We start from the raw sequence: 23,314 nt of genomic DNA, 5'->3' as shown, positions 1-23,314 counted from the left end.
AATGGTCTGCGAGCAGAGTAGCTCATCACACTGCGAGGGCCTCTTTATTTTTTTCCTGAAAGTTTCAAGGACAGCAATGATGTTCCTGGTTTGTAACCTAGTCTAGAGAGTGATTGCTTTTGATAGAATCGAAGGGATAAAGAAAAACATGTGAACGATGAAATTATAAACTAGATAACACTAGGGGGGCGAACTTGATCTTCATATTACCTTTACTAGCTTTACTGGAAAAAAAAAAAGAGTATACAGCAATAGAATCATCAAATAGAATTCAACTAAGATACCATAAACGTTCATTAGAAAAAAAAAAAGCCCTACAATATCCGTTTCCAAGATCTGCATGGTTACAAGTTATTATGTAGAAGAACTCAGGAGAATGACCTGGTCTTAGCAGGTTAACAATATAAACAGTAGCAAACAATAGGAGAAATTCATGCACGATACATGAAAGCTAATACAAAACGTATCAATTATCAAAAGGGTCTTGGTGGTTTTTCTAGAACAGCAGAAAAGAATACTTCCTTGTCATCTTTATCAATTTTGGGGATAGTTACCCATTTGTGCTTCTTATACCTTAGCATTTTGAATGATTCTAAGTAATCATTCAGATCTTCCTTCAAACAGAAGAAGCTGTCGATCCACAACAAACCCCCTGGCCTCAAAACTCTGTCCCAATCATACAATACAAAGTCCAACAGAACAAAATCTATCCAACCATCAAGAAATCTTGTTGTGTGAATCAAATCTAGTGTGTTATCAAAGAAGGGTAGCCGTTGATTTATGGTCAGGTAAAGAGGGATTAGGCCTCGAAGAGCAATCATTTCGTTAAATGGTGCCCCGAGATTGATGGATGCAGAAACTATGGTTACATTGTGCTCCCTCATTCTAGCAGCAAAAGTGCCTGTCCCGATACTAAAATCTAAGCCGATTCTAATCTCTCCTGGATTTAAATCCAGCACTTCTGTTATAAGAAAATCTGCAGTTAGATTTGAGCTCGGGTCTTGGTATTCGGGTATGATCCATCTAGGCAATTCATGATGAGTGAAGTTGAAACAGTCTGCACACTTGAAGAACCCTTTGCGGGTGACATTGTTTGCTAGGCAACTGAAGTTCTTGCATAGATATTGACTCCAGCGAACATTTCTGTTATCAGGAAGTGTCCACAATGACTCGCTTATTGGCAATGGCTTGGTATATAGTTGAGGAGCTCGTGAGAGACACCTTCTTCTAGGTAGTGGATCACAGCCATGGACCATCAGTTTTTGAGCTAGTCTCCAATCATCTTGGCAGATATCTCCAATATCGTAATCCATGTATTCCTCTAGCTCTTTCTTCATAATAAAACAAGAATGGCCTATGCTGGTGAAGGTTCCATTAGCGCCCATAAAGTTCTGTTTCCGCAATCTATTTGGTTTGATCCTCACATACTTGCGGATCTCTTCAATCAAGAAGTATTCAGCAGCATCAGAATTCTGTTTTCGCCTTACTAAAGGGTGCACAGCGTGAGGTTCACCATTTTGCAGCTCACTTGTATCAATATGTGGGAGGGATTCCTGAACTAGCTCAATCATACCCAAAATATCAACAAGAAAAGCACTAAATCTTGGGCCATGTGACGATTCATCTGGCAAATCTCTTGTATTATTGATTTCTTCTTTGATTTTCTGAATAACAGTATCCAGAGTTTGCTTCATGTACTTATCGGCACTGCCATCTCTCACAGGATTACTGAAGTTGCAGAACGTGTCAGAAATAACAAAAGTTCTGAGAGAGTAGAATTTTGATAATGTAGCGATACAAACAAGGAGAGTAAGGGACCCGACAACAAAGAAAAAGCTGGGTGCTCTGCTGTATTTACCCAACTTCTTGATGTCCATTGCTTTAGACAATTGGACTTTCAGGTATAAGAAACTGAAGCAACGAAAGAGCAATATGCAGCTGTAAAGCTACATTAATGCTCTCAAATTCAGCGATATCGTAGTCATAATTTAATGATGATCAGCTAGAAAGAACTTCAATTTTGTAATATCTGTATCATAGAAATCGAGGAAGAACTAAATTCATTCTGTAATTATAATGAGATCAAAGCTACATTAAAACAGGGAATAGTTATTGTATTTGAGTGTGAATGAAAGATTGTTTTGTCCATTAATTGAACTAATGATGAGAGAAATATTAAAAAAGTAAAATGAAAAATTAAACAGTTACCTGAGGCCACAAGATCAATTCAAAGAGAACAAGAAGGATATGCACCTGAGATTAAAATTGTACTGACTACTACATAATACAAATGACTGATAGAGTTGATGAACTGGAAATCAGAATTCTTGAGATTAGCATTTTTTATTCTTATAATCCTGAGTTGGATCTTCTTGGGATACTTTACAAGCATTAGAAATCAGTGTATTGTTATATATTTTATGGAGTAGTTCATAATTTTGTAATAGTTAAAGATAAGTCAACCCTTGATGCATTAATATTTCAATGTAAAGTATTCACAACATTTTGCTAAATCTATGATATTTTACTGACCCTGATGGTGGTGCCAGTACATATAACTATGAGTAAATTAAAGTATAATTACAGCAAGAGCAATGCTAAATATGTGGATACGCATGAGCATGAGTTTTTAAACACTGTATCTGGAAATTTCATGGTTACTCCACAAGTAAAGATAGCATCTCAGAGACATTGATCACTTTCAGCGGCACTAAAAATGGTACTTTAACTTCAATAAGAAGGATAAGGTGTCACCTAACACAAGTTATGCAGATTTCTTAACAACTGAAGACCTGCTCATATTGTTTGACTAAATGGACTTTAGGAACAGCTACAAAAATAATTAATTTAAAGGAAGGAGTAATAATTACCGTTATCTAAGTCATTGAGGCTGGAAAGGAGTGATGCTCCACAGAAGTTTCAATGTTTTTAGTAACTCACTAGCAACATATAGTTAGACAGCTAAACTGAGTGCAGTACTTTCAGCTTCTCATTTTCAGCATCAACCGAATATTGGATATTCCGAGACTGTTTCCACTAAGCTGGCTCATCTGCCTTCAAGCAAAATCCAAAGAGTGTCCGTGAGCAACCACTGCCCAAAAACAGACCAGTAAAGCACATCTACGGATACTCAGCCAATATTAAACTAGACACAACCTCACCTTCTGTGGCCAAGAACTTGTTTCAGCATTGAGATTCAGCCTCAAGGTCACATCAAATGATTAGCATGATAAAGAAAATTGCGACAACAATTAAATCTTGCAAAACTCTAAACGAGTTAAATCAAAACAAACAAATTAATATATAAGACCAAATCACGGATTAAAATAACTATAGGATCGTAGTGAACCATCCTCGAGAACTGTCATCAATATTACATGGAGCTAATCTATGTATATCCAGTTTTCAACCTATATTATTCATAACAACAAAATTAGATAATCTTAAAAAAGAAGCAACCTTTCTGATATAATAAAACTGTTACATTTACACAACAATCAAAATAAAGGGAAGAACCAATAATACACGACATAAAAATGCCTAGAATTTCTTCCTAATCTCCACTAATCTCTCTATATATAAATAAATATATACTTGAAATCACTTGAGCTTACAAACTGATCTACAAACCGTGTACTAATATTTGTAGTTTGTATTATAATTTTATAAGTTTGTATAAACGACGGCTATCACCTCGGAAGATTAGCATTATAGTGTGAAGGAGGCACAAGCTGAGACAAGGGCGTGGGCATAGGAGAATTGCGACAAACAGGGCAAGAAGCACTCAGCTTCAACCAAGCATCCACGCAATACACGTGAAAACAATGCTCACATTCGGGCAACATCCTCAGCATCTCCGCTTCCTTGTAATCGCACAAACAAATCGGACACATGGGATCAGTACTCTTCAAACTCTTATTGGAGAAGGGAAACTTGGGGTAGGAATTGATGACACGTGGATCAACTCCGACAGCAGCTTGCATGTCTTGATCTTCAGCTACGAAGATTATGCGCACGCCGCTGGTGTCGAAAGATGAGGTGGCTGAGCTGAAGGAGGGGGCAGGGTTTAGGGTTTGGTTGTGGCGGGTGAGGCGAAAACATAGGTAGGATGCGAGGACGAGGGTTGCGAGGAAGGCCAGTGCGATGGGGACGGCGTAAGTGAAGTCTGCGGTGGAGAGGGGTGGTTGGGCGCTGCTGGCGGTGGCGGTGGAGGATGACATGGGAGGAGAGGAGAGTGGTTCATTTCATTTTTGAGGAGGGAGAGGTGGTTGAATAGCAGTTGGTGTTTAATTGTTCATTTATTGGGTGTATAGTGATGCTTAACTTATGGGTTGCCAAAACTGTTCTAACAACATGTTTTACAAATCAGTTTTTACTGTTTCAGCTGCAGCTTGATTTGAGACGCGCCCCATTGCAATTTGCAGTCCTACATGCTACACGTGTCCGCATACTGCCTCCGTCCGTTTACGTTCACTGTTTACATGTATTTTGAGTCTCCTATAATGTATACTTCGATGACTTTTTTTTATAATTTTCTGTTTTTTTAATAGAAGTTTAAACATCAAACTTTTATTTAGGGAAAAAAAATTTTAAAAATGTATTTTGGAACTATACTTTAAATGAGTATTAGAAAGCGTGACAAAAAGTAACTTAAAGTAAAGAAATGAAAGGGACAGAGGGAGTACAAGTCAACTTCAGAAAGAAATAAAGGAAGTGACATGTTTTACTTGTGACCAAAACTAAAAGATGTACGTGAGAATGCAGAGCAAATGGGGAAACAACCAACTAAGATATACCTAAGACTAAGAGCATATAACTAACAGTTTAAGCACCCAATTACAGATTAAATCTGCAGTCCACCATTAAACAAAGGTGCAGATAGGCTGATGCATGCATGAATACACATCGTGATGCATGATCATGTTCTAGAAAAAAGAAGTAAGGGAATAAAAAGTTTATCAACTATTTGAAACCTTTTCAAATTTACTAAAAGATTGGCATGTCTGAGGAAACATATGATATAACTAAATCAATAGGTGATATTTGTGATCTGCAATATCCCTACAAGCAATCTCCAGGTAAAAGTATGAGTTCCTCAAAATTTTCACCATCAGCCTAATAAAAACAGCTATAGTCAAAAATATCAAATCATTACAAGTATGAATGTTCGTACTATATAAAAATGGCAGGTGATGACCATTTACACCATACATATATAATACAAGTTCAAAGACATCATCTGAGCTTTGTTTAGAGAAATCTCCAACTACAACCAACTCTTAACATGGATATAACTGTGGTGTCCTTTCCCAACTAAAAAGTTTTGTCTGAAAAATACTGGGATTTTAGCGGCCATTTAGCTCAGCAAACTGTTTAAACACTGCAGTTCCAGAATGTTCATCGATAGGATCAACTTGAGCTGGTTTGTTAGTCTGTTGAGGCGATGGAACAGGCCTGTTATCTAGGCTAGTAGTAGCAGCAGGAGCTGAGGGAACAGCAGGGGAAGCTCCACTTGCCACTGCATTGTTTTCCTCTTCACTCTTTGCTTTTAAAGAAGCCTCCTGAAGTTGCAAAGCATGTTCAAGATTCCACAAGACGTCTCCCATTGTTGGTCTATCAACACCGTATTCTCCCAAACACTTCTCGGCAGCCTCTGCGAATTTTTTCATGGACTCGAGGTTGATGTCTTCAACAAGAGTAGGATCCATGATCTTGTCAAGAAGGTCTTTTCGCTTCCACTGCAATGCCCATTCTGCCAAGTTCACTTGTTCCCTAGGCAAGGCTGGATTAATAGCAGCGCGTGCACAGAGTACTTCCAAAAGCACAACTCCGAATGAGTAGACATCAGACTTATCAGTTAGTTGTTGTTTTCTGAAGTACTCAGGGTCCAGGTAACCAAAACTGCCTTTAACTGCAGTGCTCACATAAGCTTGTCCTTCGACATTTGAACCATCTTTTGAGAGCCCAAAATCAGCCATTTTTGCAACAAAGTTATCATCAAGCAATATATTAGTGGTCTTGACATCACGGTGAATGATGCCTTGAGCTGAGCCTGTGTGAAGGTAATGAAGACCGCGAGCTGCACCTATGCATATTTCAAGCCTTTGTTTCCAAGGGAGAGTGGGCAAGTTCTTTCCATACAAATGGTCTCTCAAAGGCCCATTTGACATGTACTCATAAACCAAGATCATCTCATCATTTTCATCACAATATCCAATGAGTGACACTAAGTGGCGATGTCGAAGCTTGGAAAGCATCTGGATTTCTGTCTGGAATTCATTGATACCTTGCTCAGATTGTGGATTGCCACGTTTTATGGCAACTTTGGTTCCATTATCAATCTCACCAAGGTACACATTTCCGAATCCTCCAACACCAACAATAGCACTAGCATCCCAGTTTTTGGTGGCTTCTTGCAACTCAGCAAAGGAAAAGAACCGACCTAATCCCATTGTTGATGAATAAGCGCCCTTTCGGGATCCCAAAGAAGTCTTGCTTGACATAAAGCTTGTATCTCCAGCATGAATAGGAAGCAACCATGAAGAGAAGCTTTTGCTCTTCTGCCAATCTTGAGGCCTCTTTTGCCATTTCACTGCCATGGCACCCAAACCAACAAACGCTCCAAACATCATAGCAAATCCAACTGCTGCCACCGAGCCACGACTTGGACCTGCAGTCTTCCCATCAGCACCAAACTCACCATCCAGACTATTAACCGAATTGTTAATTTTAAACACCTCTAGACCATTAAGAAGTGCGTTCTTTGTACCCGCAGCTTCATTCATTGGACCAATCTGAACTTTGAGAGGACTATTAACACCCATAGAAGAATTCACTACAAAGTCTTTGTAATAAGCTGATGCCAAATCTCCTGCAACAGTTGACAAATCTAGCCCAGAAATTGCCTTTTTCCCACCAACATACACGTTAAAATACAGGTCATTGAGGGATTTGCTCACTATGTCGGCAAAATGAAGGCGGACTAAATATGTAAATGATGTGTCAACGTCTAGAGACCAAGTAACATTAAAATTGGGACCTACAGTATTTGAATCACCCATCTCCATGGCGGAAGCATAAACCGATGCAGGTGCAATCAAGGGAGAATTCCTATCAGGATAGATGATGACCTTCGGCTCCACAGACACATTTTTACCTGCATTCTCAGGTTTAAGATATTTGATATCTTCTGACCATGTTCGTCCAAGGGTGTCACTCTGAGACTCAATCTTTGGACCACCTACGTTAAGGCGATAAATGGTTTGGTAAGAATTCTGAGACAGGCCAGAGGTTTGTGCAACAGGAACCAATGAATTGCCAACATCACTGATCAACATATCAGGAGCAGAAACAACCTCAATAGCATTGATAAATGCAGTTGAATCCTTGACAGGAGTGAATTTAATTGATAGTTGTTTATTGGTTACATTAACAAGATACTCCTTCATAACCCATCCGCTTCCAACACTAAATTCGTGGAGGAGGACTAATGAATCAGAAACAACAGTGAATTTAGATTGTTGCAGATTGGCATCATTGGTAGGTACCGGAAAGAAGTGTAGACGGATCCAATGCCAACCGGCTTTATTCATGCCAAATGTATAAGTTGCTTCTGAAGAAAATACTTTGGCACTACGATAAATTGGGAGAGGAACATCCGCCTTGTCTACAGAAACCTGTAAATCTTTTCCTTCATAATTGATATGTTCTTTTGAGTTTTGATCTGATAAAAAAACCCTTTTATCAGGTAGAGTAGTTTGTTGTGGTGAACCACAATCAAGGAGATAATTATCAGGCGGGGTGAAAGAATCAGACTTTGCAGGTGCACCAGCAGATGATACCGAAGGGACAACTATAAAGACAGAGAAAAGAACCACGAGGATTGCCATTGAAGATGATAAAGAAGGTGAAAACAGAGGAACCTGAACATAAAGGGGTAGTCCTCTAGGCCTCTTTTCCATCTCCAGCCCCTCCTGGATGAGGAAAAGAATTCCAGAGGAAAAGCTAAACTTTTCAAGGACAACAAAGAAAAAATAAAAATCCAAGTTTGTCTTATAAAGGGTGAGTTCATTTTCTTCCATTGGATCATAAAATAGAAAAGATGAACGTGATCATACAGCCTGTGCATTGTCGTTTTGGCTGCCAATATTATCCTCATGTTTATGGATGGTTAATGTTTTTTACTAAAAATCGATTAGTATCTTTAACCTATTCTTGGCAAATGGCAACTCATATTTAACTAGAGATACATCAATGGTCATTAGACTCATTTGTCATTGCCAAACATATTTGTAAAATATAAGAGATTACAACAATGTTAGTGTTACATATAACAGATAGCACACACACATTACACATGTTCTACTGCATTTCTGTTCTTGAATCTAATCCTGCAAATTAAATTTTTAAATAACCTTAACTTTTAAACGGTTGTTAATGTAGCCAATTTAATTGTTAATTGTCATTTAAGCTTCAATATATGTTGGTTACTAGTCATGATGAACATGCAGTTTAAATATACGCTAAAAAAACTTTTTATGTCCCTGACTAATTCGACAGATCTGGTATGTACCAAATTACTCTTTTATGCTACTGCGGATTGAACTTTTGCTTTGAATATGCCGGCATTCCCTCAAAACAAAATTCTGGAGTTCTGCATGTGTTGGAATAATGTTGAATTAGAAGTCTGATTTCTTGACACAGTTGAAACGAGTCCATTTATGAACTTGGGTTACTAATATCATAAAAATATTGCGTATGGGGGAGTTCAGTACTTGCCCGAACAATCAAGAATAGATATGTTGTTTCAAAACTAAGTCACTGAATTTCTTGAAACAGATTTATTGTTTTCTAAAAAAAGGTTAATATAACCTATTCTTGGCAACTCACGTTTACTAGAGATTTAATGGTTATTAGACTCATTTGTCATGACCAAACACTTGTTAAGAACATAAAACAGAGTTGAAAGCAAAACACATAAAACTACAAAAAAACATTTGTAAATATTAAAGATAATAAGTAAGGGCAGTCTCAGATTAAAAATTGTGTTGAGCAAGAAATATATGTGAGATTAAATTACGTTGACAGCAACATAATTAAGAGAATTACATATTTCTCCTTTGGATTAAACTTTTGGTTGTAAAATTTATAAAAGACTACAAAAATGTGAAATATTACATGATAATATATAGATTGCAGACACACATCTATTTAATTGTCTATAATTTGACCTTTCTACTGCATTTCTGTTCTTTAATGGCCTGGCTTGTTAGATTTACCAGCACACTACAGTTCAAGCTCACACTAATATGTCTCCTTATAAAATTCAACACTTTGATCCTCCCTCCAACTATTGTGTAGCTAGTGATCGGCAACAACGTAGATCTTATGTCACTTTGAAACCTGGGATTACTCACTAATTTCACGATCATCACATCCACTGTTTCATTAATATAGGCAGTGCGCCTCGCCTTTGCCTCGCCTGCAGGTCCTCTGGCTTGTCCAATGACTGTCTCACGGTAATACAGGTTCGTATTCGTGTTGGGATACTTGAATGTTGCATAATTTGGGTTCTTGACGGAGACATGTGCTGTCAGAGATATGTTTTGGCTTGTTAATATTGATGTCGCATTGGTCAGATCAAGTTGGTTGATTGAGATCTGGTTCAAGTTAATTTTCGGGTTCTTGATTTTGAAAATTGTAAATATCAAGATCACGGTGACTATGGCTATGAGGAGAAAAAATGCTGCAATGTAGATAGAGACTCTGAACCATGTTCTTGTTTTCAGAGGTTTTGTCTTGGCTGTTTGGATATTGACATTGTGGTCGCTTGTATGGCGGTCGGAGGCCGGGGCTAATGGCCTGATTTGCTCACTTCCGACCATTGTTAATGTGAGGCTGTGATACAAGTGAAAGATTGTGAAGAGATGGAAGCTGAGGGAGAGTAAAGAAAGAAATCAAAGACCTTTGGTTACATGTTAGTTGTTGCAGTCCTTAGCTTTAGCAGAGTGTTTATTTATTTATGGTCATCCATGCTATCGGGTTGGTAAGAGGTTAAAAGTGTTCGAAATTAATATATTTAGAGACCGTTTGGATGAGTTTAAAATAAGTGTTTCTTGCTTAAAATAAATAAGTGGAGTATGAGTTAGAAGCAAGATAAGACTTATAAGTGATTGATTAAAGTGTTTGGTAAATAAGTAGAAACCCTGAAACAAAAGCTAGCATTCTTAGGTTTTTACAAGTGCTTCTTGACTTATTACACAAACGGTACGAATAAGTGCTCTTGATTTATAATCCAGAAACTAGACTTATAAGTCCTAAACAAACACCCACTTAATTTAGAAAATTAAATTATTTTTGAAAAGAAAGAAGATGTTTTAAATTAAGTTAATTAAAAAATTAAAAATTATTAGTACAATATATTTTTCATCATTAATTTAATTTTATATTAAATATTTATATTTTACTATTTAAGTGGAGATAAAAATATGAGAAAGAAATCTGTTTTCATACCACTCCCCCATGTCTACCTACTTTTTTACATATATAAAAAGGAAATCATATTCGGAGTTTGAGATTTGAAATCTATTTTTGTCAAAATAATCGTGTATGGGTTTGAGATCAATATCTAATTTCAAAATACTCCAACTAAAGGATTCTATATGATGAACGAGTTACATCTTTAGAAGAAACTAGTTGAGAAGCCGCGCGTTGCGGCGGCCTATAAAAATTATATTAATGATTCAATATTTATATTTGTAGAATAAAATAATTTTTTGGATGTCTATAAAAATTATATTAACGTTTTAAAATTAAAATTTGTAGGTTAAAATAATTTTATATTATAAAAATCTTGATGTAATACCAATACTAATATATAAAATTGTAAAATTGGACTATAATTCATGGTGATATAATGAAAATAAATTTATACAGGTAATTAACAATTTGAAGCACGACGAATTTTAATTTTATTTATGTTTTTTTTAAAAGTAATCTTGTTCTTACATTGTCACCTTCCGCCAATTTTTTTGGATTGATTGTGCACAAAAACATCTAACTTAAATCCGTGGGGTTGTAGTACTGAGAGTGAGGAGGTTGTGTTTAGATGATCCAAAACCTTACCATCTATAGGGTTATTTATAGGTGCAGAGAGACTTGTATGCTACTTTTTCCCATAATTAAATAATATGAAACAAAATCAGATTAAAACTTTCAAACTACTATATTCCGTAAATAATCTGAAACAAAATCAAATCCTGAAACTTGCTTCTAATATACCCGAAAATTGAAAAAGATAGTTCTAATTTTTAATATTTTTCATCCAAAAATTCCAGAAATTAAAAAAATTTGAACGGAGCGATGTGAGAGGCGTCACCTACACGCCCCTCGCTTCTCCACCATATTTTCTTGTATACAAAGTAAATCATATAAAAATTAACAACAACAAACATGTCCGATGGACAAAACAAATATTATAAAAGAATAACCACAAACATACATCACTAATAGTTGATTTATTGATATCAATAATCAATATCATGTCAAGACTATATTCTTTTCTCTTATTTCAATTTGTCGACTCCCACGTAGCGATCTATAACTATTTTTGCTTGCAACAACCTTTATTTTTTTAATAATATATAAACAGCCTTCACTTATCGTTGCAGAAGAACGACACCACCAAGTTAGAAATCAAGCAATAAAATTATCACCAGAGAGAGGTAGAGTTCTAGTATTGAGAGAGAGGAGGTTGTGTTTAGATGATCCAAAACCTACAATCTATAGGGGTATTTATAGGTGCAGAGAGACTTGTGTGCTACTCTTTCCCATAATTAAATAATCTGAAACAAAATCAGATTAAAACTTTCAGACTACTATATTCCATAAATAATCTGAAATAAAATCAGCATCTGAAACTTGCTTCCAATATACCCGAAATTAAAAAAGGTAATTCTAATTTTTGATATTATACATCCAAAAATTCCAGAAAATTAGAAAATTAGAACGGAGCGATGTGAGAGGCACCACATACACAGACTACTATATTCCATAAATAATCTGAAATAAAATCAGATTCCAAAACTTGCTTCCAATATACCCGAAACTAATAAAGGTAGTTCTAATTTTTTGATATTTTACATCCAAAAATTCCAGAAAATTAGAAAAATAGAACGGAGTGATGTGAGAGGCGCCACCTACACGCCCCTCGCTTCTCCTTTATATAAGTATATTGATTAATAAAATATTTATTTATAAATAATAGATTTAAATTAAATTATTACTCCCTCTGTCCCCCTAAGTAGTTTACTTTTGGGACGAGAGTTTGGCACACATTCTAATGCTCCTAGAAAACATAATTCCGTAACTTGTTTTTAAATTATTTATTTTGAATAAAAATTTGATGTTTGAATTTTTATAAAAAAAAAATCTCAAAGATAAGTTATGAAACTATATTTGCGATAAGTGTTTTAAAATGTGTGTCGAGTAGTAAAAAAAAACTGCAAAATATTTAGAAGTATAGAGGAAGTAACATTTTGATTTTACGTACAAGCAATCAAAGAAGTCCTAAAATTTTACTCTCTTTTTTCTCGGTTGTTTGGTATAATATCAATGTTAGAGTCTTATAAATCAAAAGTGGTTTATAAGTGTGTGTGGTTCGTAAGTCTTGTTGACCCTGTTTTCTTGCTTGCATTCATTGCGCTTGAATTTGTTTACTCCCACGCGTTTTCTGCCTAGACCGAAAATTAGTAGTGCGACACGTATCCGACTTATATTTATATAACGATTTTTTTAGTGTATGTTCATGGGCACATGCTAAGTAATAAAATTTATGTATTTGGAAAGTTTTAATTGGCTTACACTCTCTAATAATGATGGACCCTCTTGCAATTACAACAATCACACCAATCAAAATCCTCCAAATTCATAGATTCTAGTGCTTAGCATGTGCTCATGGACACACACTAGACAAACCCTTCATATAATTTATTTTTTTGAAAGTGATAGAATAGCTAATTAAAGTGTCATGAATGATTGGAGATTAATTTGAAATTTATTTTTAAAATTACTATTTTCTAAGTTTTATTTTAAAAGATATGATTTGCAACTTTTTACAACTGAAATTGCAATTTTGATTTAATTTTTCAAAAAATTAATTTATAAGTTAAATTTAGGTGTACTTTGATTTGGAATTGCAAGGATTTTTAATTTTCAAGTTGCAATTGCACTTGCGCATAAATCGTTAATTACGTATATGAAATGTAATTGCCTCCGTCGTATAAAGTTCATATATTTGAATCCACTCATTTATCTTTTGTGTTCAACTTTCAAATTGCGCCCATTGCCTAGAACACCAGGGTAATACTTACTTTCCTTGATGTCCTTCTGGAAATGGGATAGTGTGTGATAATTCAGCATATGTGTATAACAGAATGATAGAGCAGTGCAAGAATCTAGAGAGAGTTGAGAGTATAAGAGAAGAGAATGTGCAAAAATGTATATATATACAAGTAAACTAAGCAGGAAAATCTGTTATGGAAAGATATCTAATCTATTCTACCACTATGACTGTATTATATATAAATGTGGTTAAGTTATACCAACATAGTGAGGGGAATAATTTTCTGCTCCGCCAAAATTTGGGGCAAGTATGGTATATATATGTTAAATCCTCGCGGGGATTTCTCGTCCGCACCAAATTAATAGATATTCACGATGAAGTGGTTGCTAGGAGTGGTAATACAGATCATGTTCCTCCCATTGTTGTTGGGGTGGAAATTCGTAATCGTGTACAATTGGAATTGACTGGGTTACATGACGATCATGTCCGAGGAATTTGCAATAATTTAAATGGAAGAGCCAATGACGGATAACTCCAAAAATATAAGGGAGGTCGTATATAATATTTTTTCAAACGTGATTAATCGATTTATATTAACTCTATGAATGATTATGTTAAAATGAACTCTAAAATCATTTTTATATTACTAACTTTTTCAACACAAAAATGATAACATAGAAAATAAGATTTTAATATTCATATTATGTATTTTTTTACCATTTCACAACATAAACAAGTCACGCCAACCTTTTTTTTTTGTAAAGTCTACATACACGTAGATGAATTGTATCGAAATACAATAACCCGCATCCGGGATTTCATTCTTTCAAGCAAATTCATCATCTAACCGAAAGTCATGCAAGCACAACTCCGGACGTTTAGATAATAAAGTTTAAATGAATGAGAAAAGAATACCCATGGAGAAAGAGTATCCTGCAAAAAGAAACAAACAAACAAGATATAAATCAGTATACAAATAAATAATATATATATATATATATTTAATTAATGTAAAAAATTAGTAAATCTAATAAAAAGCAAAAATGAAAGAGTATATATATAATAAATAGAGAGGAAATAAAATAATGTAAAAAAAATTATTAAACTCTAACCAAAGGAAAATCCTTTGGTTAGACACATAAAATTTAATAATTAAAGTGAGGAATAAAAATAAAATTTAAAACACAATTAAATATATTATATATAATGACCATCAAAATGGTAACACAAGCCATAAAATTGGCACTGAAAGCCATTAATGGAACAATAAAGTCATTAATAAGGACCCCCCATAAATGGTACTAACTATTCATAAAGAATATTCACCAATCACGATCACAATTTAAAACATAAATATTATAATTAAAGCTAATAAAGGCAAATAATGAATATTCAATAAAAGAAATCCCGTAATTAAAACCAAACTAATTTAAAATTTAAATTGATGCTTAAAATCAAATAATCATAATATATTATGGATTCAAAAATGTAACGGTTAATTTAAAACAAATCCAATAAGTCAAAAGAACACACACACATGATATGGCGAGTTAAGCTATTAAGATTACTAAAAGCAGTTTCAAATAAGTCTTTTTATCCCGAATAAGTAGTGCCCATATAGGTAGATAAGCAATCAAGAAGAATTTGGTAAGGACAAAGGAGTGATAAGCAATTTGAACAAAAGATATACAATCTAGTTAAGCAAAACAACCAAAAATTATCATTTAAACAAGCATTTTATTGCACTGAGAATTATCAAATAAAAAGCACATCACTTAGCACATAATAAGCAACTGCAAAAGAGAATCAAACAAGATTAGGACAGAATTAGTATAAGGAGAACTCACTTCCCATGCCAAATATAATCGAATTCTTACTAATAGCAGGATTTAATAAGAGAGCAAATATAATCTCAAGACAATCACAAAATGACTACACAGATATATTACACACAAAATTCACTGACCACAAAACAATTTCTCAAAAAAACTATCAATCACATACATGCAAACATTTTCATGAGATATTACAATTTCAGCAGTAGGTCGAATGGAACTGAAACAAAACACTATGGTTGCAAAAACTCCTCACCTAAGCCCTGGCCTAGCAACGCAGGGACTCACCTGTATTAGTCCTTCAAAGGGCTAATAATCCAGCTGCGGGCTAGATTTTATACTGCAAGTGAGTGACTCGCCCGAGTTGCCGAGTTGACCCAGTGAGTCGCCGTCGAGTTTGCCGATTCCGGAACCGCCACCGCTTGCTTGAGCTTCTTCTTTATTTGGAGGAGCAGAAACCGTCGAAGCTTGACTGAAATCATCACCGGAGATACACAATAATCACCATCAAATAGAGAAATAATCGATTTGATAAAAGATTACCGAGTAGCAGTGTAGATTTGAAGGAGATGTTGTAACAACGTGTTTTAACATCAACAGGAGTGTGGAAACATAAGAATTCGATATAGAATCGAAGAACCGAAGTGAGGCGTTTTTGGGTTAGTAAGATCGGATAAATCAGCAATAGATATACGAAGTGATGTATATGAATCGAAAGCTTAAGACACAAAGAACACAAATTCATTAGTGGATTAAAGAATAGAGCAATAATTAGACTGGAATTAGGACTCGAAAAATTAGGGTTCAAGTCGATCTAACTCACATTATTAATCACACACAATTCACAAGCAAAGCTCACAATTACAATCATCACTTTAATCCACTTGAAAACAAACACCTCTTATTATTTAATCCATAATTTAAAGTTGCTCTGCTTCGATCAACTTGAAATAAGAAGAAGCTAGGGTTTATGCTATGGCGGACGCTCTCTCTACGATTCCTGCTTCTGTTCTTCGTAATTTAGCTGATAAGCTTTACGAAAAGCGGAAGAATGCTGCATTAGAGGTAGATTTATGTGTGATTGTGTGTGTGATTGTGTTGGATAGTATTTGGTTTGGTTGTGTGTTATTGATGGATTTGATGTGGCAGGTGGAAGGAATTGTGAAGCAACTGACTGCGGCGGGAGATCACGATAGGATTTCGGCTGTCATCAATTTGCTGACTAATAAGTACACCTACTCGCCTCAGGCGAATTATTTGTGTTTTAATAATTTAGTTCCGCAATTTATGTGGTGTTGTTGGAATTTAAGTGTTTGGAATGTGAATTGTTTTTTGCAGGGTGGATTGATTGGTTTGGCAGCGGCTACTGTTGGTCTCACGAGTGAAGCTTCACAACATCTAGAGGTTGGTGGTCAAACATTTACGAGTTCTGTTTTATTTACTTGAATGTTGTTGGTTGTTGGTGTTTTATTCATATTATGTATATTTTTACCGTTTCACAACATAAACAAGTCACGCCAACCTTGATTACAATGTTTAATACCAAAATGATAACACATAAAATAAAATGTTAATATTCAGATTATGTAATTTTTTTTACCATTTCACAATATTATCTGCAATACTAAAAATTTGATGTTTTCACTCAAAATTTAATGCTCTTTTTTACTTAGAAAACTAGGACAAAAATTGTTATTATATACTCCTTTCCAACTTAGAAAATTAGTAAAACACTAATTATATTTACTGTTAGTATGTTTTTGTCCAAACTTAATATATATTTTGCCCAAATTAGTATATTGCTCTATCTTGTAGATATGAGTTGGAACTTCTTAAATGTTCACATATAAAAACTTTAATTTATTTAATAATCATATTTATGGTTTTTTTAATTTGATCATATATTTAGTAATTGGGTAGCATTAGTAGTTATCTCAATAAACATGAGATCATGTATATATTTGAATTTTTTTAAGTTGTTTATGTAAGTAATTTAAGTTAATGGTTACTTGATTCAAGGTTCTACGACCGAAATTGAGGTGTTTTCATGTGTTTACTAAAGAATGAAGTTATAAATAATATAATTTCATCTATATTCCTATTACCAATCTAAAAGGGAACCAACTAGTAAACTTCTACCTGCAGGATCTACCGACACGTGCCTTGTAAACGACTAAACTCATTCTAACTAACATGTATCCTTGTCTAGACATACATTTATGATGCATACATTTTGTAGAATTTAATGTGATACAGAGAAACCATGTGTTCTTTAATCATTCTGTTAGCCTTTGTTATATCGCTTGATTCAATTTATAAATAACTTGAACACATTGTAATTTTACGCTGTAAGTACTTTAGAATAGCATGTAGCTATTTACCATTCAGTTCAATCAAGGCTGCGCACACCATTAGAATTTGAAATAAAAGAATGACATAAGAAAATTCTTATAAATTCTAATATCAATTTATGACAGTAATCGAATTGCAATAAAGGCTTTAGTGATTGTGTTTTCATGTTTTGCACATTATGTGTCTTTAGGTTCCTTCCATTCTAGTTTTATATTTTTTATATAAGCATAATATTCATTAAGATAAAAATTGATGGCATGCAAGCATAACCATCAAGATCAGGGCCTTGCCCTAGCAAACCAACCATCCACAAATATTCATCGGCTTAAGCGCTTACAAACTGTTATGCCCAAAATTTGACTATGAGTATATATGAAAAGGTACGACCCTCTAAGGGCTTGACCTCAATGAGAGGGCGTAGCCCTCGGAGGGCTTGGCCTATGTGAAGGGCGCGACCATCGGAGGTGTGACCTCTATGAGAGGGTGTAGCCCTCGAAGGGATCGGCCTATGTGATAGGGCACATCCCTTAGGGGCGCATCCAGATGAGAGGTGTACTTGTTATGGCCAGGTTTGGCCATGTGATTTGAATAGAGGGCGCGCCCTTTTCGGGGCAATCCCGAGGGCGCGGCCTTATGATTCGGGGACATGTGTGACATGTGAATGACTAGCAGGACAAGGCAACGAGGATCAAGTGCGCGCCCTCAGGGGTCGCGCCCACATATAAATATATTGTAAGAAGGCTCCTCCTATGGGAGAATGTACAATCGTCAAGATAACCTCTCCGGGGGATATACGAAGACTTACCCTTCCGAGGGACATGAAGACTAGTGACGGGCTCTGGTAGTTCCCGGGCTACATCCGGGCATGATCTATAATCCTCAATCCTGCTATCTGCTGAGTTACCCTCGTGTGGGGGCTTGAGGTGATCATGATTGTTGAAGGCCCTCAGGAGTGACACGAAGGCCGATCATATGTCTGAATCCTGTATTCTGGTGATTTAGCCCTCATTGGGGGATTGAGACGATCGTGTAACTTGGCTCCTTACTTGTCTTACCTCTTAGTGAGAACCTTCACTAAGGAGGAAGGGCGCGTCCCTACACCTTAAGGAATTGGTCACGGCTCTAACAGACGTCTCCTCTATGCTACGAAAAGTAGCGGTTAGTGTTATCTCTCGTAGTGGAGATGATACCGTATCCGTGATGTACTTGGACTAGGAGTCTGAGGTAGTTGGCCTCAAGGCTTAATTCTAACTGGAGTAGGACTCTGAAGGCGTTAGACGTCTATGAGATAAGTCACCACCTCAGGGTTGGTCTTATCCCCAAGAGGCCTAGTCCTGATCAAACTAGGAGTCTTGGTTCAATAGAACCACGTACGGCTTGATCCCCTATAAATATAGGGGTACGTAGGCACATTAGGGGATCATGAGTTGAGAGCACGTGAGACCAACTCAAAACCCTAATCTCAGCCACCCCCTAAAACACACAAACAACGCACTCCGGCGGCCAAAACCACCGTCACAGATCTTGATTCCGGCCATGAACCTCATCTTTGTCGATTACCAAATTCCTCTATCAACACAAACCAAAACAAATAAGTCTGAAATTACAACCCAACAGAGGGTTTGTACTCTACGCAGAGAGAAGCAAATGGATCAAAATAGATTTTAATAAAATACTTAAATAAAAGGAAACCAGCCCAGCAAAGGAGTATGGGGATAAACAACAGCATGCAGAGATAGAAAAACGAAGAGGGGAACCTTAATCGACGCCCAACGGATCTTGGCCTCCGCCGCCTCCAACCACTGATCCTCCGTTTGCACTGGCTTGAGCATCAGTACCCCCTTCCATCTCTCTATGATCATCCACCATCATCTCCTGCTGTTGCATCGCCTTGTACTCATCATCATCGATGACCTATAAGTGCCAGAGCTTGCTGACTCTTCCGAAAGGTTTGTAGATTCTCACAGACCTAAATTTTGTGGCAGCCCCATGCTCAGCCAAGTACCTTGCCAGCATATTCTGATTCTGAACAATCAGTCTCTTGTTCAGGGTGATGTCTCCTACACTGATCCTCTGGTTAAGCTGTTCTACCAGCCTGGTGTGCCTTGGGTCCGTGAACCACCTCCAATCATTCCATTCCCTAAACGCATCAGCCGATTCTGATTCCAGTTTAATCGCATCCTTATCGATTTTGAATGCCAACTGAAGACCTAGCTTTATGGCCCAAAGTTCATTAGCCCTGGTGTTGATGTGCCCTAGGGTTCCTGAGATTATGGCTAGAATGAAGCCCTTATCATCGCGGATAACTACCCCCACCCCTGTAGTGTTACCATTAGGCAAATGACGGTTATAGCTAACTGCTTGAACATTGATTTTGACAAAGCCAGCAATGGGGCGAGACCACATTGGAGACATACTGAAGAGAAAGAATGGAAGATAGAAAGAAGAAAATGAGAGGGTGCAAGAACTTCTGAAGGGTGCAAGATAAATAGCCTCTAATATTATTACTCCTGCCTGTCTAGTTTCCCCATGCACGCTTTCTAACGAAAGAAACTCCCCCATTGGTGCTATAAAACCCTCTTATTCTCGGGAAACTGCAAGCCATCATTATTTGTAGGCTCAAGAAGTTTATTTTTTCCAAAGATAATAATTTCAGATAATTGATATGCTATAGTGAGAAAAACGGAGCGACGTGAAGTTAGCCCATTAAAGAAAACAAAATAAATGGTCCATCAGATGGTTAAGAAATCCCGCTTTTCTGAAATGAATTTTTTGGATATTTTGCATGGCTTTGGAGTTTAACACCATGCATGTAGTACATCCACCCTTTTACAGCCTTGCTTGGCTAAATTGTGAGCTCCAATCAGATGATCCCTTGAGATATAGTTCGGTTTATTCTCACATCTCTAATCAACTCAAGCCAATTTTCAGTGCCTTCTAGCTGCATAATTCCAGCTTTCTGCTTCTGGAATAATTCTATCAATGAGAGGCAATCCGAGTTTATCTATAAACGACCCTGAATAACTCTTTGTGAGGCGAAAGCTTTGTGAACATAAATAATGACCTCCCTCTCAGCTTCTCTTGGTGAGCTGGCCTTTGAGGGTCTAGAGAAGACGAATAAAAGATTACTATCCCTATCCATAATAAAACCTCTAATCCCAGCTTGGCAAGAATTATTAGAACAAAATTCCCAAGAACCATCTGTAAAAGCACAACACTCACTATTCCACCAGGTCATATTTTGAATCAAGCAGCTTTTCCTGTGTATTAGTGAGGCCCCCATGGGATTAACTTGCCAGATTTTGAAGATTTCTTCTGGAAAGTTTAGTTCTGCCTTTAACCACTTAAAGCTTCTGAACTTGATAAGGTCTGTGGTGGTACTTAGTAATTCCCATACTGAGTTGAAAGTTAGATTATTTCTTCTCAGCCATAATGACCAATGTGCAGCAGCCATACTGATTTTTCAGACCATGGAAACATGTTGTCCTTTATAAATGGAAAAAGTGCTTTTGAGGTTATTACCTATGAGATTTCTCTGATTATGATTCAATGACCACCAATTTGACATCATGTTCCATATGCTTTTTGCCTCGAGGCTCGTCCAGAAAATATGATAGGCAGATTCTATAACACCTCTGCACCTCAAGCAGTGTTGTGATATGTTTCCATCCAATCTTTGGCTCAATAATTCATTTGTAGGTAGACTCCCACTTTCAAGCTTGCAAAGAAATAATTGGATCTTGTGAGGGATTTTGAGATTCCAGATGGTACTCCAGATGCCTAAGACTTTAACATCATTAAACCCCACCAACTCTTGACACATTTTAGTGCTATAGTGCCCTTCAACTGGTTTCCAGATGATAGAATCATGTCTATCCACCAAATTGACATTATCAAGGATGTTTTGTAGCTCTCTAACCTGCTCCCACTCCCATCCTTTTAAATTTCTATTCCAGTAGATAGGCTCCAACAATATCTCATTTCTCAGTTCCATAATATCTTTTACTCTACAGAATTTTAGATTGGAGATTCTATATAATCTAGGGCATCTGGTATCAAGAGGCATAGAATCAATCCATGTATCCTCCCAAAAAAGAATTGAGTTTTCTTTCCCTAGATTCCACTGAAATTGTTCCTTGGCAAATAGCAAGGAGGTATGAGGCTGTGAGCTTAAAGAGCAGATTTCCTTAATGACATCTGACTGGTGGGAGGCATTTAGACACTTAGTAAGATCATCTTGAGGCATGAGATTGTATTTTTCTTTAATTACCTCAATCCATTGCTTGCCTCTATCTGAGTGCCATTTGCACCACCATTTTCCTAGATGAGCTGCATTTTCCCTGTCCATCCTGGCCAATCCCAAACCACCATACTTTTTTGGAAGAACAATTCTTGCCCAATTGATAAAGTGCAACTTCTTATTTGCCCAGATGAAGCTTCTCCTTCTGAGTTCAATTTGATTTGTAATTCCTTTTGGCATCTTGAAGAGATTAAACCAATAGGAGGGCATACCATTTATGGTATCCTTAATCAGAGTAGATCTTCCAGCCATGTTCAAGCACTTGCCCTTCCAACTGGCTAATCTATTGTCAATTTTTTGTAGAAGAGGTTTCCAAAAAGAGATTGATTTTGGATTGGCTCCAATGGGAGCTCCTAGTATGAAAAAGGAAAACTTCCATAGAGCATTCAAGAATTGAAGCCCATTCTGAAAATTTTTTCTTCCTCCACTCTTCTTTCATAAATAAAACTCTTTTGCGTATTTATCTTTAGCCCTGAGGTGAGTTGAAAACATTGCAGAATTTTTTTGCAGTTGAGGATTCTCCCTTCATCTTGTTGTAGAAAGATAATGGTATCATCTGCAAATTGCAAGTGTGTAATTTCCACTGATCTGTTGTTAAATCTAACCCCTTTGATCAATCCCAGTTGCCTAGCTTTCTCCATCATTAGACTGAATACTACTTCCCCAACCATATCGAATAAGAAAAGGGATTCCAGGCCTAAACTCCTTAGTAGGAGAGCCATTGATTAATACAGAGGCTCTCATATTCTCCAGTAGCATTCTAATCCAATTGACCCATTTATCTCCAAACCCCAAGCTTTCCATTGTGTTGATCAAAAAAGACCAATCTACTGAGTCAAAGCCTTTTCAAAATCCAACTTTAGTATTACTCCTTTAATCCTTCCAGCTTTCATAGAATGCTCTATCTCATTTGCTATGAGAATGCTCTCTGAGATTTGTCTACCTCTTATGAATCCTGATTAGCTTTCACTTATTATCTTTCCCATAAGGCCTTCAAGTCTGTTAGCAAGTAGCTTTGATAGAATTTTGAAGGAGCAATTAATAAGACTAATTGGTCTGAAATCTGTTATTTTGCTGGGGTCTGAGATTTTAGGCACCAATGTGATGAATGAAGAGTTAATTCCTTTGGGAAGAATTCCTTTTTCCATAAAATCTTCCACAAAGTTTTGACAGTCCTTTCTGATCCATTTCCAAATTTTCTTCAAGGCTCCATTGTTTAAACCATCAGGGCTTCATTCTGGCCATAATCTCAGGAACCCTAGGGCACATCAACACTAGGGCTAATGAGCTTTACACCATACAGCTAGGTCTTCAGTTGGCATTCAAAATCGGTAAGGAGGCGATTGAACTGGAATCAGAATCGGCTGGTGCGCTTAGGGAATGGAATGATTGGAGGTGGTTCATGGACCCAAGGCACACCAGGCTGGTAGAACAGCTTAATCAGAGGATCGATGTAGGAGACATCACCCTGAACAAGAGACTGAT

At 36.5% G+C, this 23,314-nt stretch overlaps 4 protein-coding genes across 4 annotated transcripts; all 4 read right to left on the bottom strand.

Moving 5' to 3' along the window:
• Window positions 1-271: 271 nt before the first annotated feature.
• On the bottom strand, window positions 272-3,692 carry LOC108208283 (probable methyltransferase At1g29790). Its single transcript, XM_017378800.2, has 2 exons — window positions 2,209-3,692; window positions 272-2,029 (listed from the first exon to the last, which is right to left on the bottom strand). The coding sequence occupies exon 2, from the start codon at window positions 1,875-1,877 to the stop codon at window positions 474-476; it is 1,404 nt and encodes a 467-aa protein (XP_017234289.1). The 5' UTR covers window positions 1,878-2,029; window positions 2,209-3,692; the 3' UTR covers window positions 272-473.
• Window positions 3,690-4,220, bottom strand: LOC108208298 (RING-H2 finger protein ATL68). The gene has a single exon (XM_017378815.2). The coding sequence runs from the start codon at window positions 4,218-4,220 to the stop codon at window positions 3,690-3,692; it is 531 nt and encodes a 176-aa protein (XP_017234304.1).
• Window positions 4,221-5,151: 931 nt separating this feature from the next.
• Window positions 5,152-8,057, bottom strand: LOC108208146 (probable receptor-like protein kinase At4g39110). The gene has a single exon (XM_017378638.2). It carries the CDS (start codon window positions 7,959-7,961, stop codon window positions 5,346-5,348), a length of 2,616 nt encoding a protein of 871 aa, XP_017234127.1. The 5' UTR covers window positions 7,962-8,057; the 3' UTR covers window positions 5,152-5,345.
• A 975-nt stretch (window positions 8,058-9,032) lies between these two features.
• On the bottom strand, window positions 9,033-10,012 carry LOC108208268 (uncharacterized). Its single transcript, XM_017378787.2, has one exon. It carries the CDS (start codon window positions 9,882-9,884, stop codon window positions 9,219-9,221), a length of 666 nt encoding a protein of 221 aa, XP_017234276.1. The 5' UTR covers window positions 9,885-10,012; the 3' UTR covers window positions 9,033-9,218.
• Between the last annotated feature and the right edge of the window lie 13,302 nt (window positions 10,013-23,314).

The sequence above is a fragment of the Daucus carota genome, chromosome 2 (assembly GCF_001625215.2).
Source record: "Daucus carota subsp. sativus chromosome 2, DH1 v3.0, whole genome shotgun sequence".
In the NCBI taxonomy this organism is placed as follows: Eukaryota; Viridiplantae; Streptophyta; class Magnoliopsida; order Apiales; family Apiaceae; genus Daucus; species Daucus carota.
The sequence above is the reverse complement of the archived record's forward strand: the minus strand, read 5'-3'. Positions and strand labels throughout refer to the sequence as shown.

Bases quoted from the DNA above. Each gene is read 5' to 3' on its own strand.
- LOC108208268 (XM_017378787.2), bottom strand. From the start codon at position 9,884: ATGGTCGGAAGTGAGCAAATCAGGCCATTAGCCCCGGCCTCCGACCGC.
- LOC108208146 (XM_017378638.2), bottom strand. From the start codon at position 7,961: ATGGAAAAGAGGCCTAGAGGACTACCCCTTTATGTTCAGGTTCCTCTG.
- LOC108208283 (XM_017378800.2), bottom strand. From the start codon at position 1,877: ATGGACATCAAGAAGTTGGGTAAATACAGCAGAGCACCCAGCTTTTTC.
- LOC108208298 (XM_017378815.2), bottom strand. From the start codon at position 4,220: ATGTCATCCTCCACCGCCACCGCCAGCAGCGCCCAACCACCCCTCTCC.